This window comes from Myxine glutinosa, chromosome 3 (genome assembly GCF_964187855.1).
Source record: "Myxine glutinosa chromosome 3, kmMyxGlut1.1, whole genome shotgun sequence".
Taxonomy (NCBI): Eukaryota; Metazoa; Chordata; class Myxini; order Myxiniformes; family Myxinidae; genus Myxine; species Myxine glutinosa.
The window spans coordinates 196,859,386-196,882,050 of record NC_136263.1 but is presented as its reverse complement, the minus strand read 5'-3'; the positions used below and the strand labels follow the sequence as shown (position 1 = coordinate 196,882,050).

Below are 22,665 nucleotides of genomic sequence, written 5' to 3'. Positions count from 1 at the left end.
GCCATTGGCCATGTGCTCTGTCTCGGAGAAGAAGGGGGGAGGAGCCGCCAAATCACGGGCGTGGCCAGCCCCCTCCTCACCAGGAGGTGGAGCCAGGAAGCCCTCGCGTCCAACCAGGACTCAGTAGGTATGGCTTGGTAGGGCGTGTGATATAACCCGCAGCGCGACGCCCCCACCGAGAGATGAGTGAGGAGAGGCGATCAAATAAGAAGGGAGAGGCACTCGGCAAGTTCACTTGAGTTTCAAAGGGGGTCACGCATCGCGAGCGAATGCTATTAAGAGAACGCATTGAGCCACTGAAGAGCGCATTGTTCATGGTTATCAGAACTGCTTCGCTTGTTACGTACTCGGCTGAACCGAGAGGGTAACCGCCAAAGCCGGCCTACCGTTGCCCTGTGATAGTTCCGCACACACCAAACGACGCACGGGGAGCTCCCGCCGTCTGGTTCATCAGCTTCACGGTGCGAGTTGGGGACTGAAGAACGAGCTACCTGGATGCCATACCCGAACCATCTCCTCCAGCCAATCCTACCTGCATTCTCCCCCCGTGTAAGTCTGACTGTCGTCCGCCTTCTATGTCGTCCTGGGGTTTAAGTAAGATTGTATAGGTAAGTTAGAATTGCACTGTGTCTTCTGGTCCTTCCATCCTTTCTGTCTTTATTTTCTTTTCTTTCCTTCTCCTTGGTTCTTTTGATTGTGTACATAATAGTTAGTAATAAATTATATTTGTATTTCCTACCTTCGTTCTTCTTCTTCATGCTCGTCCGGTCGTCTTTGTGATTTCCCCATTGAAAACCTGTGGCGCGATTTTGGCCAACGTTTCAGGATCGGGTTTAGTCTCTGCTAATGGTTCGTGCCGCGGTTGCTAATCCGGTCGGCAATTAACATCTGTCCGCGGTCGCGAACGGGGTTGCGCACCTGCCTCTCCGGAGGGAGCTTGGGCAACTTCAGGACTCACGTCGGTCAGTCATAGACAAGGGGATTAATCCCCCCTTCTTAAGGGGAAAAAGGCCGACGTAGAGATCCGTAACAATATATATATATACATATATATATATATATATATATATATATATATATATATATATATATATATAAATATATATATATATATATATATATATATATATATATATATAGTTACGGATCTCTACGGTATTTTGATAAATGTAGGGGTGTACTTACTTTTTCCACATGCGAAATTTGCATTCATGTTTATTTAAATTATACAATGGACTACAAAATGCAAATGTTGCATGAAATTTGTTATATTATATCACCTTTATCTATCAAAAATTAATTTCTTGGATTAAATCATACCTCTCTGACAGACGCTAGTTCATGTCCATCAATAACTGCAAATCCCCCACTGCTCCCCTCCCCCAAGGTGTACCCCAAGGTTCAGTTCTTGGCCCCCTCCTCTTCATCGTTTACCTGTCCCCCCTCGGTCACTTAATCCGCCGTCATGGTCTCCAATTCCACTGCTTCGCCGATGACATCCAGCTTTTCATCTCCACCAAGTCCATCTCCACCACCACCCACTCTATCCTGACAAACTGCATCACTGAAATAAAATCCTGGCTTCAAATCAACTTCCTCAAACTTAACTGTGATAAATCTGAAATAATCATCATTGGCCCAAAAACGCTCATAAAATCCACCCATAACTTTGCCCTCAACATCGATGGTATCCCAGTATCCACCTCCCCTCACATCCGGAATCTTGGCGTCATCTTTGACCAAACCCTCTCCTTCGACAAATACACTAAACAGATCACAAAGTCAGCCTTCTTTCACCTGAAAAACATTGCCCGTCTCCGCTCATCCCTCTCCTCCACGGCTGCAGAAACCCTCATCCACGCCTTCATCACCTCCCGTCTGGACTACTGCAATAGCCTCCTCTATGGTTCACCCTCAAAAATCACCAATAAACTCCAATACATTCAGAACTCCGCTGCCCGTCTACTCACCCATTCCCGGACCCGTGACCACATCACCCCCGTCCTTTACAAGCTTCACTGGCTCCCCATCCCCCAGAGAATCCAGTACAAAATCCTCCTCTTGACATACAAAGCCCTCCATAACCTGGCCCCATCCTACCTGGCTGACCTCCTCTCCAGACACACTCCCACCCGCAACCTCCGCTCTGGTGGTACCAACCTCCTGACCCCCTCCATCCGGACCAAATTCAGATCCTGGGGGGACAGGGCCTTCTCCATCGCTGCTCCCACCCTCTGGAACTCACTACCTCACACCATCAGACACTCCTCCTCACTCACCACATTCAAACATCACTAAAGACCCACCTGTTCAACACTGCATTCAACATTCAACCCACAGCATTTAACCCCTGACTATCTCTTCTCCTTCTCCCTCCTTTTGCTTTAAATATTTCCCTATTGATTCTTGTCTTTTTGCAATTGTTGTTTTCATGTATTGTTATGCATTATGTTTTCCACTCTGTCAAAGCGCCTTTGGGCTTCTTGAAAAGCGCTATACAAAATAAATGAATTATTATTATTATTATTATTATTATTATTATATCACAGGTGGCGTGACAAAATGTAAGGACAGGTACATTTGACGATTGGCTTCACAATCGGGTATATAAGGGTTGTTGCGTTCTGTATTAGTGGAAAACAACTGCTGCACGTCTCCAAAAGTTATTGACGCTTCCTCTGGAGATGGTCCGTCAACTTGACAATGCTGTTTGTCATGGAGTGGTGGCTTTACGAAATTCTGGCATGAAACAGCGTGCTATTGCTCGGCAGTATGGCATCACTCAAGGTCAGGTGTCAAAGATCCTGAAACTAAATGCTCAGAGGGGTGTCCCTACTCCAATACCAAGGCCAGGACGTCCACGCAGAACCACAAGGAGAGATGATCGCCAGCTGCACCGGTTAGTCTGCAATGGCCGTACCAAGTCAGCTAATCGGCTTAGGGCTGAGTGGCAGCAACTGACAAATGTGCCTGTATCCAGAAGGCTAGTCAACCAACGACTGGTTCAAGCAGGCTATCGTGCCAGGCGTCCCCTGAGAAAGCCATGCCTGACCAGACAACACAGTCAGCGCCGATTGCAGTGGGCCAGAGAGCACCGTCAATGGCAGCCAGGACACTGGAATCACGTGACCTTCAGTGACGAGTCTAGATTTCTGGTCTATCGTCAAGATGGCCACGTCCGAGTGCGCAGAGAAGTGCATGAAGCACACAACGAAGATTGTATAGTGCCAAGAGTCCAAGCTGGAGGTGGTGGGGTGACCGTTTGGGCTGCTTTTCATGCAGGGGGCAAAACTGACCTGGTTGTTCTGAATGGAAACCTGAACCAGTTCAAGTACAGGGTCATTCTGGAAGAAACATTGCTTCCATTTGCTCGTGCAGCCTTTCGAGGAAACTTTGTCTTCCAAGATGACAATGCACGACACTTTCTTGCTGGCCGTGGTGTAGAGCATATGGAGTGGCCTGCCATGTCCCCGGATATGAATCCGATAGAGAACTTGTGGGCAGAATTAACGCGTCAAATCGACAACTTGGACCAGCAGCCGACCTCTGTGCGTGAATTGCAGCAGACTATTGTCACTGCATGGCAAGCGATTCCAGTCCAAACCTTGGCAAATCTCGTGAACAGCATGCCTTGACGTGTACGTGCTCTCCTGAATGCTCGTGGGGGTTACACGAAGTACTGAACTGTAATTTTACTGTCCGTAATCCCAGTCATAATTTAGCTTTTGTTTTTGTTGAAATTTTTTTTGGCTAATGTGCAAAATAACGAGATACTTCTGGAAAACGTACAGAAGTTTAACACAGTACTGTCCATGAATTGAGTTTGATATCAGTTTACATCACTTTCAAGGATCAATTTATTTGCTTCGAAATGTCAAATGTGGTTTTTGTTTCTTTTAATGGTCACATTAACAAAATCTAGAATAATTTCAACATAATTCCAATGAACTTTTGGTTCTAAGTCATCTTGAAAAGTAAGTTCACCCCCACAAAAAATAAATTCCATATTAAATGCCAAGTCTGTGTATGTGTGTGTGTGTATATATATATATATCTATATATACATATATATATATATATATACATATACACACACACACACACACACACACACACACACACACACACACACACACACACACACACACACACACACACACACACACACACACACACACACACACACACACACACACACACACACACACACACACACACACACACACACAACCGGTCATCAAAAGTTTCAGAACACCTCAATTTTTCCAGTTTTTATTCAAATTTACACAGTTTAATGTCCAGTGAATAACCTGAAATGGTACAAAGGTAAGCAGTAAACTGCTCGAGGTTAAAAAAAAAGTTTAGGTTAGCAAAAACAGGAAAACAATGTAAATTGCACAGTTATATTGTAAAAAAAAGGCCTTCTTCAGGGAACAAGTAATGGGTTAACAACTTACACCTGTTCTGCAGCAATGTAAGTAAATCAAGCCTTGAAAGTTGATGCAAACAATTCCTACAGGTGTCCCAACCTCTGCTGATTACTTGATTACAAACCCCCTGTCTGTATAAAAGCAGTGTTGGAACAGACTGTTATTACGCCCTCTGAAGCATTATTTGGACAATATTGCACTACAGGAAGTAGTATATTGGAAACTGGAGAAAACTCTGACAGGAAGAGGTCTGGCAGACCCAAAGCCACAACAGAATCAGAAGACAAGTTTCTGAGAGTCAACAGCTTGCGTGATAGGCGGCTCACAGGACAACAGCTTCAAGCACAGCTTAACACTGGTCAAAGTAAACAAGTCTCAGTTTCAACTGTGAAGAGAAGACGTCACGCTGCAAGTTTGACAGGTTGAGTGGTAGTAAGAAAGCCATTGCTGAGATGATAAAATAAGAAAAAGAGGCTTGCCTGGGCCATGAAGCACTGCCAGTGGACTACTGAAGACTGGAAGAAGGTGTTATGGACCGATGAATCAAAATTTTAAATCTTTGGTTCATCACGCAGGGTTTTTGTATGCCGTCGAGTAGGCGAAAGGATGGTTCCTCGGTGTGCGACACCAACTATCAAACAAGGAGAAGGAAGCGTGATGGTCTGGGGCTCTTGTACAGGATCCAGATTCGTCGACTTGCACAGAGTGACTGGCACCCTAAACCAAAAGGTCTACCACAGCATTTTGCAGCGCCATGCAATACCCTCTGGTATACGCCTAGTTGGTCATGGGTTCATCCTACACAGTGGCGTACCTAGGGTATGGCAGGTATGGCACATGCCCTGGGCGCCACTTGAAGGGGGGGCGCCACTGAGCAGTTTCTATTAAAGTCAGACAAGCCATCCTCGGATAGTGAAAAAATAATTTTCTTCATATGTATGATCTGTCTGATTATCATGGGTGAGAAGCACGAGGATGGCTAGATTGTTAAACCACTTATATTAATTATTAGGTAAAAATACAGTGCTGGGAGCTACATGACCACATACCTCACAGTACCACTGCTCAGTGCCAACTGGCAATAAGACCATTCTCCTGCACAAACTAGGGAGGTAGTCGAGAATTTTGTGCAAAATCTGTGAAATTTAATGTTCTTATTAAAAGTGCCATTTCCTTATTTCAGAGCATTGTGTAAGAAGACCATGAAACGTTTCTTCACGAAGAAGGAAAGTGGAGGTGAAGGACGGAAGAGATGAAAGTTGGAGACAGAGGAAGCCAAGAAGTCGAGCAAGTTCTTCATGCCCTTCTTTGAAAAGCCCAGAACAAGTTGTTCGACACGTTCCATGGAGTCGCCTGCACCTGCTGCAAGTTCGTTAGAATCCGAAGTTGGATCAAGTACAAATGCGTCACAAGCCGAGGAGGAAGTCAAGTCAGATAAATCCGAGTCTGACGAGATTAAAAGTGAGGCTGCCAGAGAGAACGTGGACATGACAGGAGGGGAAGACGATGGTGGTGGTGGTGATGTTGAGTTTATCGACGAGATTTTACCTGACGAGATTGAACCTGACGACACTGAACCTAGTGAACTGGATGGTGTCGAAGAGCCTCGAACTGTCATACCAGAAGTGATTGAACAGCATGACATTGGACTTCTGAAGTACAACAAAGATACTGGAAAAGCAATTCTGCCTGACGCGTTGAGAACAGAAATAATAAAGCTGGGTTCGAAGTATTTCCAGAACAGTGAGGGGCCTTTCCTACCAACAACTAACCACTCAATGAACAAAACTTGGTTCAAGAGGAAATTGGGAAATGGTCGTGGTGAGGAAGTGACTCGCTCATGGCTGGTCACTCGCTCTTTCGTCCCTTCTAAAAAGTCTGCATTTTGTATCTGTTGTCTTCTCTATTCCCGTTCCCGGGCAGACCATCAATCCTCATTGGAGCAGGAAAGTGGATTCAACCAGTGGAAAGCACGTGAAAGGATTAGTGTTCATGAAAATGCTAAGAATCATCGGGAGTGCTTCACACAGTGGAAAGAAATGGAGAGAAATTTAGCTGAAAGCAGAGGAGTTCTTGACGTGGAACTTCAGTCACAGATTGAGAAGGAAAGGCAGAAGTGGCGTGATATCTTGACGAGAATCCTTCACTGCATAAAATTCCTTGCGACTCAGAACCTGGCTTTGCGAGGACACAGGGAGTCACTTCAGCTGGACGATAACTCCAATGTGGGAAATTCCCTTGGCTTACTGAAACTACTGGCCATCTTTGACCCTGTCATGAAAGAACACCTCACTCGTGTGGAAGGTCATCCTGGATCCACGTCTTATCTTTTACCGGGTGTCCAGAACGAATTCACCCAAATGATGGCATCCACTGTTCGTCAGAGGTTACTGAGAAGCATTCGTGAAGCCAAGTACTATGGTCTCATGTTCGACTCGACTCCTGATCAGGCACACCGTGAGCAGATGTCAGAAGTAGTGAGGTACGTGGAAGTTGATTTTGAGAGGAAAACAGTCCGTGTTAGAGAGTCTTTCCTTGGTTTTATCCAGATGAGCCAGAAGGATGCTGAGAGCTTGGTTGAAGACAAGGACGAAATGGAGCTACAAGATTGTCGGTCACAGTGCTATGACAACGCTGCTGTGATGGCTTGACACAGAAGTGGTGTTCATCAAAGAATAAGTGAGAAAAATAACCTGGCAGTGTTTGTGAATTGCGACAACCACTCACTCAACTTGGTGGGTGTACACTGTACATGCAGCCAAGCAGGATACAATGATGGTCACGTTTTTTGGAACCATCGAAGCTCTCTACGTGTTCTTCTCTCGTTCAACACAGCGCTGGGAAAAACTCAAAAACGCCGTGCCTGTGGTTGTTAAGTCGGAGTCCGAAACCAGGTGGAGTGCAAGGACAGAAGCAGTGAAGCCCGTCAACAAGTACCTTGAGGAGATACTTCAAGTTCTCCAGGACATGATAGACAATGAAAACGAGACCAGTGAAACAAGAAGTGACGCAAGGCAGCTGTATAACCGCATGTTGAGTTACGATTTTCTGACTTTGCTAGGATTTTGGAACAAAGTACTCATTCGCATTGACCGTATTCAAAAGAGGCTGCAGGATCCTAGCATGAACTTCCACGATGCTGCCCTGGATTTGAAAGCCCTCCGAGATCATTTTGATGATGAAAGAGAAGTGTTGGTCAGTGAGTCACTCGAAGAAGGACTCGGTCTCTGTCAAGAATGGAATATTGAAGTTGAAAGACGTCAAAGACAAAATAAACGAATGGCTGATGAGAACTCGAGAGACGCTGGGTTAACAGCCAAGGAGGAAATGGAAAGTCATGAAGGGAACACTCGACCGTCTTCACAGAGAAATGGATGAAAGGTTCGCTCGTTTGCACGACAATGACGCCAAGTTTGGGTTCCTTCTCGATGTCGAGGGACTGTGTTACGGTGCCGACGGTAACGACCTAAAGAAGAAGTGCGAAAATTTGGGTGAATTGTACAGCTCTGATGTTGATGGACAGCAGCTATATGACGAAATTTTGGATTGCAGAATGTTGCTATCAAGTCGGGCCAACATGAAAATATTAAGACCTGAAGAGCTTCTCGAATTAATTGTTCAGTATGGAGATGAGAGCGTCTTCCCCAATCTTCGCATTGCTATTCAGATAATGCTAACCATCGCAGTTTCCATCGCCATCGCCAGCTGTGAGAGATCATTCAGCAAGTTAAAACTAATACTTTCGTATTTGAGAGCCTCCATGGATCAAAGCAGACTCTGTGATCTTGCTCTGCTGAGTGTAGAAAGAGAAGAAACTGAAAAAACTGACATTGAGCACATCATAGACCAATTTGCATCAGTGAAAGCAAAGAAGGTGCAGTTGTAATGTTCATGTAGTGCCATAATTTGTTAATGAAAAGATTAACGAGCTTGACTTGTATGTTTGACCTGATTTTATGGTAAAGTTATCTAAAAGATGGGTGTCAGATGTTTGTACAGGGGCGCAATTTCAGTGCTTGCCATAGGCGCTATTTTCCGTTGATACGACCCTGATCCTACAGCAAGATAATGACCCTAAACACACCTCCAGGCTATGTCAAAACTACCTTCGAGGAAAAGAACAAGACGGTAGGCTTCAAATCATGGAATGGCCAGCACGGCAGCACAGTCTCCAGACTTAAACCCCATCGAGCTGGTTTGGGATGAACTGGACAGAAGGGTGAAAGCAAAGCAAACTACAAGTGAAACACATTTGTGGGAACTTCTGCAACAGTGTTGGGAAGAACTTCCCGAACAATATTTGATTTCCATTGTAGAAAGAATGCCACGAGTGTGTTCGGCGGTTATTTCACGATTCGGCAAAAGGGTCAACTTCGCTGAGTCAAAAATTTAAATTAAATTTTGTTAAACAAAATGATTCCATAGATTTCTTTTTTATCTTCAATTGTTTATTTGTTCTATGCTTAATTTCAGAGTACATTGAGACATTAAACTGCGTAAATTTCAATAAAACTGGAAAAATTGAGGTGTTCTAAAACTTTTGACCGGTGGTGTATGTACACAGTGACACACACACACACACACACACACACACACACACACACACACACACACACACACACACACACACACACACACACACACACACACACACACACACACACACACACACACACACACACACACACACACACACACACACCACCTCCTCCTCCTCCTCCTCCTCCTCCTCCTCCTCCTCCTCCTCCACCTCCACCTCCTCCTGTTCACTCAACTCCCTCATCTTTGCTGTTGAAGGTATTATACAATTCATCTCCGAGGTTCTTCATTGTCTGGTTCAATATCAATTACAAATCTGATGGACGGCTGTGTCTGGTTTCATGCAACTAGTACACCAATCCCATTAGCAAGCTTCGTGACTGAACAAATGCCAGGTTTCTTCCCTTTCAGGTTGGTGTTATTTCAGACAATGGGGAAAAAAAACATTACCTCATGGCTCAGCTTACATTCTCCAATCTGTCTCATTAACGTTGTGCCGTGTCTGGCCTGTGTTCCCGTGTGAATGAAGAAGATAAGATTAGATTCATTGCGATTCCAAACAGAGAATTTATCACCTCTGCCACCAAAGGTGGATGGAGGTTATGTTTTCACCCCTGTCTGTTTATTTGTTTGTTTGTGAACAAAATATCTCAAAGTTGCGGACGGATTCGGACGAAATTTGGCAGAGATGTAGTATATGTGACGAGGACGAAATGATTCGATTTTGGTGAAGATCCGGATTCGGATCCGGCTACTAGAATTTTTTAAGTGATTCTTCACCATTGGGTGATGGGGCCAAAAACTATACATTGTGGGATATCTCAAAAAGGTATGGATGGATTTGGACGGAACTCGGTGGACAGTTTGGGTCGATTTGAGGAACAAGGAAGAACAGAGGACGGAACAAGGAAGAATCGATTCGATTTTGGTGAAGATCTGAATATTGATTCCGATATGAGAATTATTTAATTTCTGATGAAATTTTGATTCTTCACCATTGAGTGATATGGCCAACCAGGCGGAGGTATGCTCTCAACTGAGTGCCGTTCTTCTTTTATGCTCTGTCTCTGTGTCTGTGTGTGTGTGTCTGTGTGTGTGTGTGTGTCTGTGTGCGTGTGTGTGTCTGTGTGCGTGTGTGTGTCTGTGTGTGTGTGTGTGTGTGTGTGTGTGTGTCTGTGGGTGTGTGTGTGTGTATGTGTCTCTGTGTGTGTGTGTGTGTGTGTGTGTCTGTCTGTCTGTGTGTCTGTCTGTCTGTGTGTCTGTCTGTCCGTCTGCGTCTGTCTGCGTCTGTCTGTCTGTCTGTGTGTCTGTGTGTGTCTGTGTGTGTCTGTGTGTGTCTGTGTGTGTCTGTGTGTGTCTGTGTGTGTCTGTGTGTGTCTGTGTGTGTCTGTGTGTCTCGTTCATAAAAACCTTTCGAGGTACGGGACTTTAGCATTAAGCACGAGTGAATTGGTCTTAAAAATCCAGTCACGGGCCGAATGGGAAACGCGCATATGGGGCCGCATACGCGCATATGGGCATATGGGGCAGAGAGGTGCTATCGAGCTAAATTAGACCTTACTTATAATTTAACACTGGACCCAAAACAAAACCAATGGATATCTGAGCAACAAAGCCCGGTAGTGTACGATCAGAAAAAACCAAGATGGCGGCCTTAACGTTTCGTCTTGGTGCTATGGTGGGTGGACCCGGTGCTATGGTGGGTGGACCCGGTGCTATGGTGGGTGGACCCGGTACTATGGTGGGTGGACCCGGTGCTATGGTGGGTGGACCCGGTGCTATGGTGGGTGGACCCGGTGCTATGGTGGGTGGACCCGGTGCTATGGTGGGTGGACCCGGTGCTATGGTGGGTGGACCCGGTGCTATGGTGGGTGGACCCGGTGCTATGGTGGGTGGACCCGGTGCTATGGTGGGTGGACCCGGTGCTATGGTGGGTGGACGCGGTGCTATGGTGGGTGGACGCGGTGCTATGGTGGGTGGACGCGGTGCTATGGTGGGTGGACGCGGTGCTATGGTGGGTGGACCCGGTGCTATGGTGGGTGGACCCGGTGCTATGGTGGGTGGACCCGGTGCTATGGTGGGTGGACTCGGTGCTATGGTGGGTGGACCCGGTGCTATGGTGGGTGGACTCGGTGCTATGGTGGGTGGACCCGGTGCTATGGTGGGGGGACTCGGTGCTATGGTGGGGGGACTCGGTGCTATGGTGGGTGGACCCGGTGCTATGGTGGGTGGACCCGGTGCTATGGTGGGTGGACCCGGTGCTATGGTGGGTGGACCCGGTGCTATGGTGGGTGGACGCGATGCTATGGTGGGTGGACGCGGTGCTATGGTGGGTGGACTCGGTGCTATGGTGGGTGGACTCGGTGCTATGGTGGGTGGACTCGGTGCTATGGTGGGTGGACTCGGTGCTATGGTGGGTGGACTCGGTGCTATGGTGGGTGGACTCGGTGCTATGGTGGGTGGACTCGGTGCTATGGTGGGTGGACTCGGTGCTATGGTGGGTGGACCCGGTGCTATGGTGGGTGGACCCGGTGCTATGGTGGGTGGACCCGGTGCTATTGTGGGTGGACCCGGTGCTATGGTGGGTGGACCCGGTGCTATGGTGGGTGGACCCGGTGCTATGGTGGGTGGACCCGGTGCTATGGTGGGTGGACCCGGTGCTATGGTGGGTGGACCCGGTGCTATGGTGGGTGGACCCGGTGCTATGGTGGGTGGACCCGGTGCTATGGTGGGTGGACCCGGTGCTATGGTGGGTGGACCCGGTGCTATGGTGGGTGGACCCGGTGCTATGGTGGGTGGACCCGGTGCTATGGTGGGTGGACCCGGTGCTATGGTGGGTGGACCCGGTGCTATGGTGGGTGGACCCGGTGCTATGGTGGGTGGACGCGGTGCTATGGTGGGTGGACGCGGTGCTATGGTGGGTGGACGCGGTGCTATGGTGGGTGGACGCGGTGCTATGGTGGGTGGACCCGGTGCTATGGTGGGTGGACCCGGTGCTATGGTGGGTGGACCCGGTGCTATGGTGGGTGGACTCGGTGCTATGGTGGGTGGACCCGGTGCTATGGTGGGTGGACTCGGTGCTATGGTGGGTGGACCCGGTGCTATGGTGGGGGGACTCGGTGCTATGGTGGGGGGACTCGGTGCTATGGTGGGTGGACCCGGTGCTATGGTGGGTGGACCCGGTGCTATGGTGGGTGGACCCGGTGCTATGGTGGGTGGACCCGGTGCTATGGTGGGTGGACGCGATGCTATGGTGGGTGGACGCGGTGCTATGGTGGGTGGACTCGGTGCTATGGTGGGTGGACTCGGTGCTATGGTGGGTGGACTCGGTGCTATGGTGGGTGGACTCGGTGCTATGGTGGGTGGACTCGGTGCTATGGTGGGTGGACTCGGTGCTATGGTGGGTGGACTCGGTGCTATGGTGGGTGGACTCGGTGCTATGGTGGGTGGACCCGGTGCTATGGTGGGTGGACCCGGTGCTATGGTGGGTGGACCCGGTGCTATTGTGGGTGGACCCGGTGCTATGGTGGGTGGACCCGGTGCTATGGTGGGTGGACCCGGTGCTATGGTGGGTGGACCCGGTGCTATGGTGGGTGGACCCGGTGCTATGGTGGGTGGACCCGGTGCTATGGTGGGGGGACTCGGTGCTATGGTGGGTGGACCCGGTGCTATGGTGGGTGGACCCGGTGCTATGGTGGGTGGACCGGTGCTATGGTGGGTGGACTCGGTGCTATGGTGGGTGGACCCGGTGCTATGGTGGGTGGACTCGGTGCTATGGTGGGTGGACTCGGTGCTATGGTGGGTGGACCCGGAGCTATGGTGGGTGGACCCGGTGCTATGGTGGGTGGACTCGGTGCTATGGTGGGTGGACTCGGTGCTATGGTGGCCCAGCAGCTGTCTGTCGGTGGATGCACATTTCAAAAATCGACTCCAACAAAAAAACAAAAACAAAAAAAACACCTTTAGAGGCCATTTTTCCCCGCAAAGCGGGGGTTGGCCTTTTTCGGGGACCGTGGTTGTTGTTGTTTTTTGGTCCCCTTTTTGAAGCAATGTTTTACGGCCGGATGCCCTTCCTGACGCCAACCCTTTTTGTCGCCTTTTTACGACAAGCAGGGAATTACCAGTGAACTGGTACTCGATTAGCCGACCTCGGAAGGATGACAGGCTGAGTCAACCCCCCTGGCGTTAATTCAGCGATCGACCGGGATTCGAACCCAGGATCCTTGGATCCTAAGCTGGCACCCTATCCGCTAGCCCAACACCAGGCTATGGTGGGTGGACTCGGTGCTATGGTGGCCCAGCAGCTGTCTGTCGGTGGACGCACATTTCAAAAATCGACTCCAACAAGAACCTCAAAAAAAACCAGCAATGCAAAGCTCTTGTGGACCTGCGACATGTCGCAGGTAAAAATGACATTATTGCAATCACCAAAAATGGAACGGTCACAGTGCAAAAACGACCAATTGAAGACCATAGAATTATAACCAGGCTAAGTCACATTTTATTTTCACGTTTTTCAAAATATTTTTCACGTTTTTCTCGAAATGACTAAAATGTGACTTAGCCTGGTTATAATTCTATGGTCTTCAATTACTTGGTTAAAAGATGCAATTATACTTACAGGTGAGCTTTTTCATACAGGAAAAGAACCCCATCTTTAAAGTTGTGCATTTGGCACATGATCAAGGCCTTGTCAATGTCATTACTGAAAACTCCACTTCTCAAAAGCTTCATCAGTCGATTCAGCAACTCCAATTTAAGCTGAAAAGAGCAAGGAATACTTTGTTACGTTCAAACGTATGAAAAACGCTGCTTTTCGGAACAGACTTCCAGTGTACCTTTAAATTAAAAACCTCCATTTCTGAGGTTTTATGGAAACATTTTTACTGCAAACGCAATCGCCAAATTTTGAAACGTCGTTGAAGTCTTACTCGAGGGTCATTTTCACGGACCCAGTCCCGAAGCTCCAGTTCCAGCAACGTCTCATAGACTCCCATTGGGCAAACTGCCTCAACCTCCGTCATGTGCTTCAGAAACTCCTTGAGGTGTGCACGATTGTTTGCAAAAATATGAATGAACTCTTCTGCGTTACCCTGTTAATGACAATGATCAAAGTTTAACGACATGCATTTGCAAACAAACAGGTAACCAGGTGAAGGCAAGTTTGGATAGTGCTTGGATGGAGACCACTGGAATTAACGAATTGTTAAGAGGAAACACATTCAAGGGTAAAATAAACAAGTTGAAAGGTTTTTTGTTTTATTTCTTTGATGATTGTGAATGAATAAAATTTTGAAAAACTTTCAGAATGGATTATGCTCTATGGTGTTATTTCTATACATCGGAATATTTAGGAGTTAAATAATGCGCGGATACCTCGATAGGAAACAGTGATTAGTAGAGGATCAGTACTAACGGCCCGTGACCAAATCTCTTGAACAAAGGTTGGAAAGTGTTTTTGACATGCCTGAAGGGTACTGAAAAATTTGGCTTGGGCTGCCCTCTTCAAAGTTGTGGCAATTTTCGGTAGGGGTCAAATGAGGTCAAACAGGGGTCAAAATTGAAAAATATTCTAATCCTTTTGGAAAGTATACCAAATTACTCGTCTGGTCATAAGGAATCCAAAAAGGTATAGTTTGCCCTATCTGCGAACTTAAGTTACCGCTTAAGTTCGGACCTTGGATCATTAATTGGTCAAACATATACTGCTGGTTAATAGGGACAGACTTAAAGAAACACTTTAATACATTTGTCTCCATGCTTTGGGCATGAAGCATCAGCACATCTACTGATATTATCCATTCTATTCTATTCTTGGTAGGTAGTATGATGAGTCTGTCCCTATTGACCAACAGGATCTGTTTAACCAAGTAATGATCCAAGGTCCGAAAAATTTGACCGCAAAACCGGGTTACCCAATTTTATGTACAAACCTTCATTTATGGTGGCCATTTTGAAATTTCAAGGTCAAGGTGGCTATTTTGAAATTTCAAAGTTGTTCAGTTGAATTTGTCATGTCAGAAAACATATAATTGGACACCAAGACCATTGAAATTGGACAACCTTAACCGTATTAGTAAATTTGACCCCCTGCCCAAAGTGCATTGACCTTTTCATGTTTCTGTCCATAGCGCGGTAAATAAAGTTCGCAGATAGGGCAAACTATACCTTTTTGGATTCCTTATGACCAGACGAGTAATTTGGTATACTTTTCAAAAGGATTAGAATATGTTTCAATTTTGACCCCTGTTTGACCTCATTTGACCCCAACCGAAAATTGCCACAACTTTAAAGAGGGCAGCCCAAGCCAAATTTGTTCAGCACCCTTCAGGCATGTCAAAAACACTTTCAAACCTTTGTTCCAGAGATTTGGTCACGGGACATTAGTACTGATCCTCTACTAGATGTGACAAAAAGCAATTGGATAAACAGACAACAACAACAACAACAACAACAACAACAACATGCATTTTAAGGCCATTTTCCCTGCTAGAGCGGGGGTTAGCCTTGCGGTCCCCATGACAATCTTCTCCATTTTGACCTATTTTCTGCATCTCTCCTTGTTAACCCCCTTGCCTGCATTTCTTCTTCCACCATCTTTAGCCAAGTCTTTCTCGGTCTTCCCCGTCCTCTACTTCCTTCTACATTAATTTCCATCACCCTTCTCAACCAGTCACTTTCATCCTTCCTCAACACATGACCAAACCATCTCAACCTGTTCCTCTTCACAGCATCAATCACAGGCAATATTCCCATCATCTTTCGCAATTCATCATTTGTCTTCCTCTCTCTCAACGATACTCCGCACATCCATCGAACCATTCGCATTTCCACCCTTTCCAGCCTTCGTTGCTGCTCTACGTTCATTACCCATGTCTCGCTCCCATAAATCACAACACTTCTCACACATGCAGCATACACCTTTCCCTTCAGCTTCAGCAACACTCTCATCAGCACGCCACTCAGTTCCCGAAACTTCTTCCATGCACATCTCACTCGAGCAACCGTTGCCGAGTCTGATCCATCCTCTCCATTCAGCATGTCTCCGAGGTAGCAAAATGTTTTCACACCTTCCAGCTTCACGCCGTCTCCAAGATCCAACTCAACATTTCCTCCATCTGCAGCTCCCTCTGTGCACACCTTACATTTGAATGTAGCTGCCACACTGGTAAATGACCCTCTCAGACCACTACATTTTTGATGAACCCACTCAGCGCACATTGTACATTGAATGGAGTTCACTCCGACACCCTTCCTGCACACAGCACACGGCCACTTCCCAGTTCTTTCCACCTCACCACATGCTTTACCACTTGCCATCACCTTCGTCTTTCCGATGTTCACCTTCAGACCTTTTGTCTCCATACATTCCTTCCACTTGTTCATCTTTTCCTTCAGTCCATCCATACTTTCCGCAATCAACACCAGATCATCTGCATACAACAACTCCCATGGTAAACCCTCCTTTACGTTCTGAGTCAGCACGTCCATCACAGCTACAAATAGTAGTGGACTTAGTACCGACCCCTGATGCACTCCCACCTTCACCTCAAACTCACCACTGTTCCCGTCCTTCGTCCTTACAGCTGTGCGCGCTCTTTTGTACATTGCCATCACAACTCTGATCAACCATTCCTCCACTCCTAACTTCCTCAATGCCCATGTCAATACTTTGCGTGAAACCCCATCGAATGCTTTCTCCAGATCAACAAACCCAAAAATCAACTTCTTCCTCTTCTCCATGTACTTCTCCTGCAACTGCCTCACAATGAAAAGCGCGTCTGTCGTTCCTCTTCCTGGCATAAATCCAAACTGCATTTCGTCGATCTTCACTTTCTTCCTTATCCTCCTCTCCAACACCCTTTCCAATACCTTCATTCCATGCTCCAATAACTTTATCGCTCGGTATGAGCCACACTCTAGAGGGTCACCTTTCCCCTTGTATAGAGGGACGAGGGTACTCAGTTCCCAATCCAATGGAATGCGGCCTTCTTTCACCACCAGATTACAGATCTCTGTCATTCTCTTCACACCCCAACTTCCTGCTGCCTTCAACATATCTCCCACAACTCCCGTCGGCCCTCCCGCTTTTCCACTCTTCATTGCTTTTATCGCTTCCTCAACTTCCTTCTCAGTTATCTTTTCTGCCGGTCCTAAAACTGGGTTACTCTCTATGTTGCCATCCCATTCATTCTCTGTATTCAACAGCATTTCCATACATCTTTTCCATCTTCCTTTAATTCCATCTGGGTCGACAACGATTTGTCCCACTTCATCCTTCAAGCAACTCACCCCCATCACATCACACCTCTCTTTCGCTATGTGCTTTGCAATCATGAATACTGCTTTCTGACCCTCTTCCGTATCCAAGCGTTCTCCGAACATTTTCCTACATGCCTCCTGCGCCTTTGCTACCTCTTTCTTTGCAGCCTTCCTGGCTGCCTTATAACTTTCATGCTCTGCTGTTTCTGCTCCCGTACCCTTCGCCTTCTGCCACTCCTTGAACTTCTTCCTCTTCTCGTCAATCCTCTTTCCAACTTCATCATCCCACCACCATGTTTCTGAGTGCCTCGGTGGTCCTTTTGTCCATCCACATACCTCACCAACGGCTCCCAACAGACTCGCTTTCATTGACATCCAACCACTTTCAAGCTCAACCACATCATCCTCTACCCTACTCAGCCTCTCTTTTAATTCCTCCCTTACTGTCACCTCTTTCAACCTCCACACCTTCATTTTCGGTGGGTACTTCACCCGCCGAGCTCTCCTCGCACCTTTCACCCTTATGTCGCAGACAACCAAGTGGTGCTGTGAAACAGCCTCCTCCCCCGGGATCACCTTTGTGTCCCGGAGGTGCCCCCTATCTCGCCTACGCACCATCAGGTAGTCAACGGTTGTCGTCGACCCACCTGTCGTGTATGTAACAAGCTTATTATCCTCTTTCTGGAACTGAGTATTACAAATCAACAAATCAGCTCCATCAGCAAACTCTAAAATCCTTTCACCTTCTCCATTTCTCACACCATATCCGTAACCCCCATGAACTCCCTCAAAACCATCCATACTCCTTCCCACATGTCCATTCAGGTCTCCTCCCACCACAACAACTTCCTCATCTTTCACGTTTTCCATCAGCTTCTCTATCGCACACCAGAACTTGTCCTTCTCTTCATCGCTTCGACCAACCTGCGGAGCATATCCCGAGATGACATTCACCAAGAGCTTTCCAATCATCATTTTCACCATCATCAACCTATCACTCACTCTAGTCACACTCACCACACTGTCTACAAACTCCTCAGAAAACAGGACACCAACACCATTCACGCCCTCCGGGCACCCTTGCCACACAAACTTGTATTTCTGTCCCTGCCTCCCCTTCACCATTCTCACACCACTTCCCTTCCATCTCGTCTCCTGCACACAACATATGTCCACTCTTCTTCTGACCAATACTTCCACCACTTCTCCTGATCTCCCTGTCATTGTCCCTACATTCCATGTCCCAAACCTCAGAAACCGATCTCCACTTCGGGCTGCACCCTGCCCATATGTAGTTGTAATTGTCATGGTTCTCTTTTTGAGGCAATGTTTTTATGGCCGGATGCCCTTCCTGACGCCAACCCTCTTAGTCGTCTCTTACGACCAGCAGGGATACGGTGTACCTATTCTGACCAGGGTACACACTGGGAAACGTTTAAAACATGGAAATTCTGGGGGGGGGGGGGGGGGGCGGCGTCAGCATCACGGCTGCGGTTTAAACATATTCCAACAGTATCCAAACAGAACCATGAAAACCATGAAAAACAATCTGGGAAAAGTCTCCAAGCGAGAACGTGGATTTGAGAAAGAAGGAGCAGAGGCGGAAGAAAAACGAGATACCGGGGGCGGGGCACAAGTCGAGACGAGGAGGAGAGCGAACAAGCACGTGTCCGGGAGGAGAGAAAGAATCAATATAGAATTCTTTGTCTATCCGTTTGTCCTGTGTTTTTTTTTAAACGCCGGACAAAGGGGTAAGATGCCCGCGAGAGGCAGGGGGGGAGAAAAGAAAATCAAAGAAACAAGCAAATGCTATGAAGGAAAGAACTTACACTCACAAAACACCGACGGGGGGAAGGGAGCCCGGAAAGACCAGGCCGCGCACGACGCGCGAATAAAAAACGACCAATCACACACAAATCCGCAACAACCACAAAACCAAAACTAAACAGAAACACACAACAACACACACAAAACAAAACAACCAGCGGAAACCCGACAAAGACACGAATGGGAAAACACTCAAACTTCGATGCCGTGGAGAGCTCGAAGCAAGCCTCGTCGCTCGAGGGACCGGAAGTCTATCTTTGATAAACAGAGAAAGCAAAAAAAGCAGTAGATATGAAGGAATAACAGGAAATAGATGCAAAAGGTCATTGAAAGGTTAGAAAAGATCACCGGTAGATTTGATGATGTTGTCATGAACAGGCTCTAAAGGACAGAGGAGCATAAATGGAAAAGTCTTAAGGACAAACATTTACATCTAGTTTGAAGAAGACTGGATTACTTTTGTAACAAGGGAAATGTTCAGAGTAAGTCGTCTTGTTAAACGTGCACTGAGGTAGTGAGTGTTATTTATAAAGTAGATAGAGTAAGTTTGTTATGTAAAACCTCCTGTCTTCGAGCGAGGCCAGGTGAAGATTTGGCCACAAAGGCACAATTTTGAAGGAATCAGCAGGAACTATTTGGCCGGAGCACAGCAGGCCATGGCGGCAAAATCAGCTGCGGAGCCTTGGAGGGGTGTTTGGGTGCGAGAACCCATATTTACTTTTGGCGCCATATTTGGGTTAGATTTTAAGCCTTACTTATTTTCATTGTGCATAAGTGTGTGTGCCTCCCTACTCATTTATCCTTCGAGCACCTGTTCTGTCCCATTTATTTATTATTGGCATCTCATCTCTCCCCACCCATATACCTTAAATAAACAATTTATTTGTGAGGAAAACGTTTTCCCATTTTCCTGCCTTTCCATGTGAACACCACCCGTTTTTGCTATATTGGGTGAATCTTGGGAAATCCTAAAAAAATTGGAATGCACTAACATCTGAAACACCGTTTCAGGATCCGCGGTGGCATTTATAAAATCTCCGGCTCAGAGCAACTGTTAACGACACCTCTGAGGTGACAATATTCAATTTCCATGTTCTAAGGGTAGTGGAGGAGCTGCAACGCAAATGTCACAGGTACCAACACACACACACACACACACACAGATATTTGGGGAAGGAACAGTATTTCCCAGAACACTCTGGATACCAGCGGCACCATCTTTTACGATTCCATTTTACTATCCACGCAGCGAAACAATTGAGAAGGAATTACCTCCTCCCCATGGATGCGAACCCATGGTTGTTTGTCGGTTCTCTATCGTTTAAATGCTGAGCGGCAAGCAATAAAGCAGCACAGACCATTTTCAAGTCTTTGGTATGAACGGAGGACACCATAACCAACTACAAATAGGACACGGGTTAGTTTAAACTCCCATCCAAGAGCACAAAGGATTGTGGTGGTGCACAGATTGATACATCGCCCTGCAGTGTACAGCTGGGTTAAACTCAAACCCAGGCTAGACATCACAGATTTGAGGGTGCATACATCGAGGCTATGCTGTCAGGCCATTAAAGAAATAGCCTATTTTTTAAATGTTGATCTAAGTTGAAGTAGAAAGAAAAAGTAAAATATAGGGGCAATACCCCTGGCGCTCACCTGGTAGAATAAACAGTACACTGCACTGACTAAAGGTATTTTAAACCAATTTCAATGGTTGCTAGAAGACAGGGCAGCATGAAGAATCATACCAACATAATCATAAGACTTTAAACAAACAAACAAAAAATTACCTATTTTGAGGAGCACCCTTCTCCCCTCCCACTCCACCCGTGTACCTCCTCAGACCCCAATTTTTCCCAACGCCTTCAACAAACATTGGTACATCACACGGATGATGAAGGTTTTGGTGAAGTTTCAACGAAATAGTGTGTAGTTTCTGAGAAGAAAGCAAATTCCTATTTTGAGGGGTCAAACCTGGATCCACTTAGACCCTATTTTTTTTTTTTAATGCTTTAAACAAACTTTAGTCACAACACAAGTATAATTTGTGCCAAATTTGGTCACAATCCCATCAGCGGTTTCGGAGAAGATGTTTCAAGTGTTTACGGACTGACGGACGGAAGACGCGCCATCGCATAAGCTCCCCTGAACTTCGTTCCAGGTGAGCTTAAAAAGAAAACCAAACAAAAGAACACCTTGTTGACATTGTTCACAAGTCCTTCGTCGTGCAGGTTTGCAGCAGATGCAGCCTTGTAATCTGTGCACAAACGCCTCAACAAATTTGTCGTCTCCTCTGGAACATGTTGCATCAGACATTTGCCATATCTTTTCATGTTGCTTTCAGCTTGTGTAAAAGGAAGTTTTGAAATATATTTCAAAGCTCTTTGATAATCCTGCAAAACGCACAAAAGAAATTTCCATCACTTAACGGCACTTGCAAGCTCCTCCTCTTTAAAACAAGTGTTGCGCAGTTCTAAAAGTTACATGTTTTAACACTCAACTTCCAGACCAAGGACTGCCACAATTGTCTTGCCAAATTATATGAAAACACAAGGGCAAGAATATTATCCAAACGGTCAAGATCATCAACTTGCAAAAACCGGTGACACACTGCGAAAGAAAAACATTCAAAAGGTAACAATTCCAAAAAGCTAAAACAGCACTCTTCGACGTCACGATGTTGACCAATACGCTTGCACCCATATTATTATTCCATCATTATACATACTTGTACCAAGTTTGATTTAAATCGCTTCAGCTGTTCTTAAGTATCACATTTTTACCTGACATGACCTCTGACCTTCAATGCCGAAATCTAATCAATTAATCTTTACATCATATTAAATACTTCTCCCAAGTTTGGTCAAAATCTCATCAATGGTTCACAAGTTAGCAAAGTAACAGAATTTTTACCTAACGGGACCTCTGACCGTTGACCTCTTGACACCATAAAGTAACCCATTTATCTTTTCATCATAACACATACTTGTACCAAAATTTGACCTGGTTCTCTTCAGCTGTTATTAAGTTATCGTGGTAACAAAAACCTAGTACAGAAACTGACCTTTGATCTCTTGATGCAGAAATATAATCAATTAATCTTTGCATCATAGAAAATACTTATACCAAGTTTGGTCAAAATCCCATCACTGGTTCACAAGTTAGCTCAATTACAAAACAATTATCTAGCAGAACCTCTGACCTTTGACCTCTTGATCCCATAATCTAAATAGTTCATCTTTGCATAACAATACATACTTGTACCAACTTTGGTCAAAATCCCATCACTGGTTCACAAGTTATTGCGGTAACAGGATTTTTACCTAAAATGACCTTTTACCTTTTACCTTTAATTACCTTTATTAATTACCTTTACCTTTACCTTTTTAATTACCTTTTAATTACCTTTTACCTGCACCTTTGACCTCGTTACCCCAAAATCTAATCAGTTCATATTTACCATATTATTCATTCCTGCACCGACTTCGACTTAGATCAATTCAGCCATTCTCAAGTTATCACGGAAATGAAAACCCATCATGGACAGACGCAAGGACGGACAACCCAAAAACATAATGCCTGCGGCGACTTTGTCGGCAGAGGCATA

At 46.2% G+C, this 22,665-nt stretch overlaps 1 protein-coding gene across 8 annotated transcripts in view; it reads right to left on the bottom strand.

The window, feature by feature from the left end:
• VPS11 (VPS11 core subunit of CORVET and HOPS complexes) overlaps nt 1–22,665 on the bottom strand; it is a 151,266-nt gene that overhangs the window by 16,475 nt on the left and 112,126 nt on the right. For all 8 annotated transcript variants that reach the window (XM_078774966.1, XM_078774967.1, XM_078774962.1 and 5 more), the window contains 3 exons: nt 21,254–21,451; nt 13,901–14,062; nt 13,591–13,730 (listed from right to left, as the gene is read on the bottom strand). In XM_078774966.1, coding sequence (XP_078631092.1) covers nt 13,591–13,730; nt 13,901–14,062; nt 21,254–21,451 — 500 coding nt within the window. The remainder of the gene's footprint in view (nt 1–13,590; nt 13,731–13,900; nt 14,063–21,253; nt 21,452–22,665) is intronic.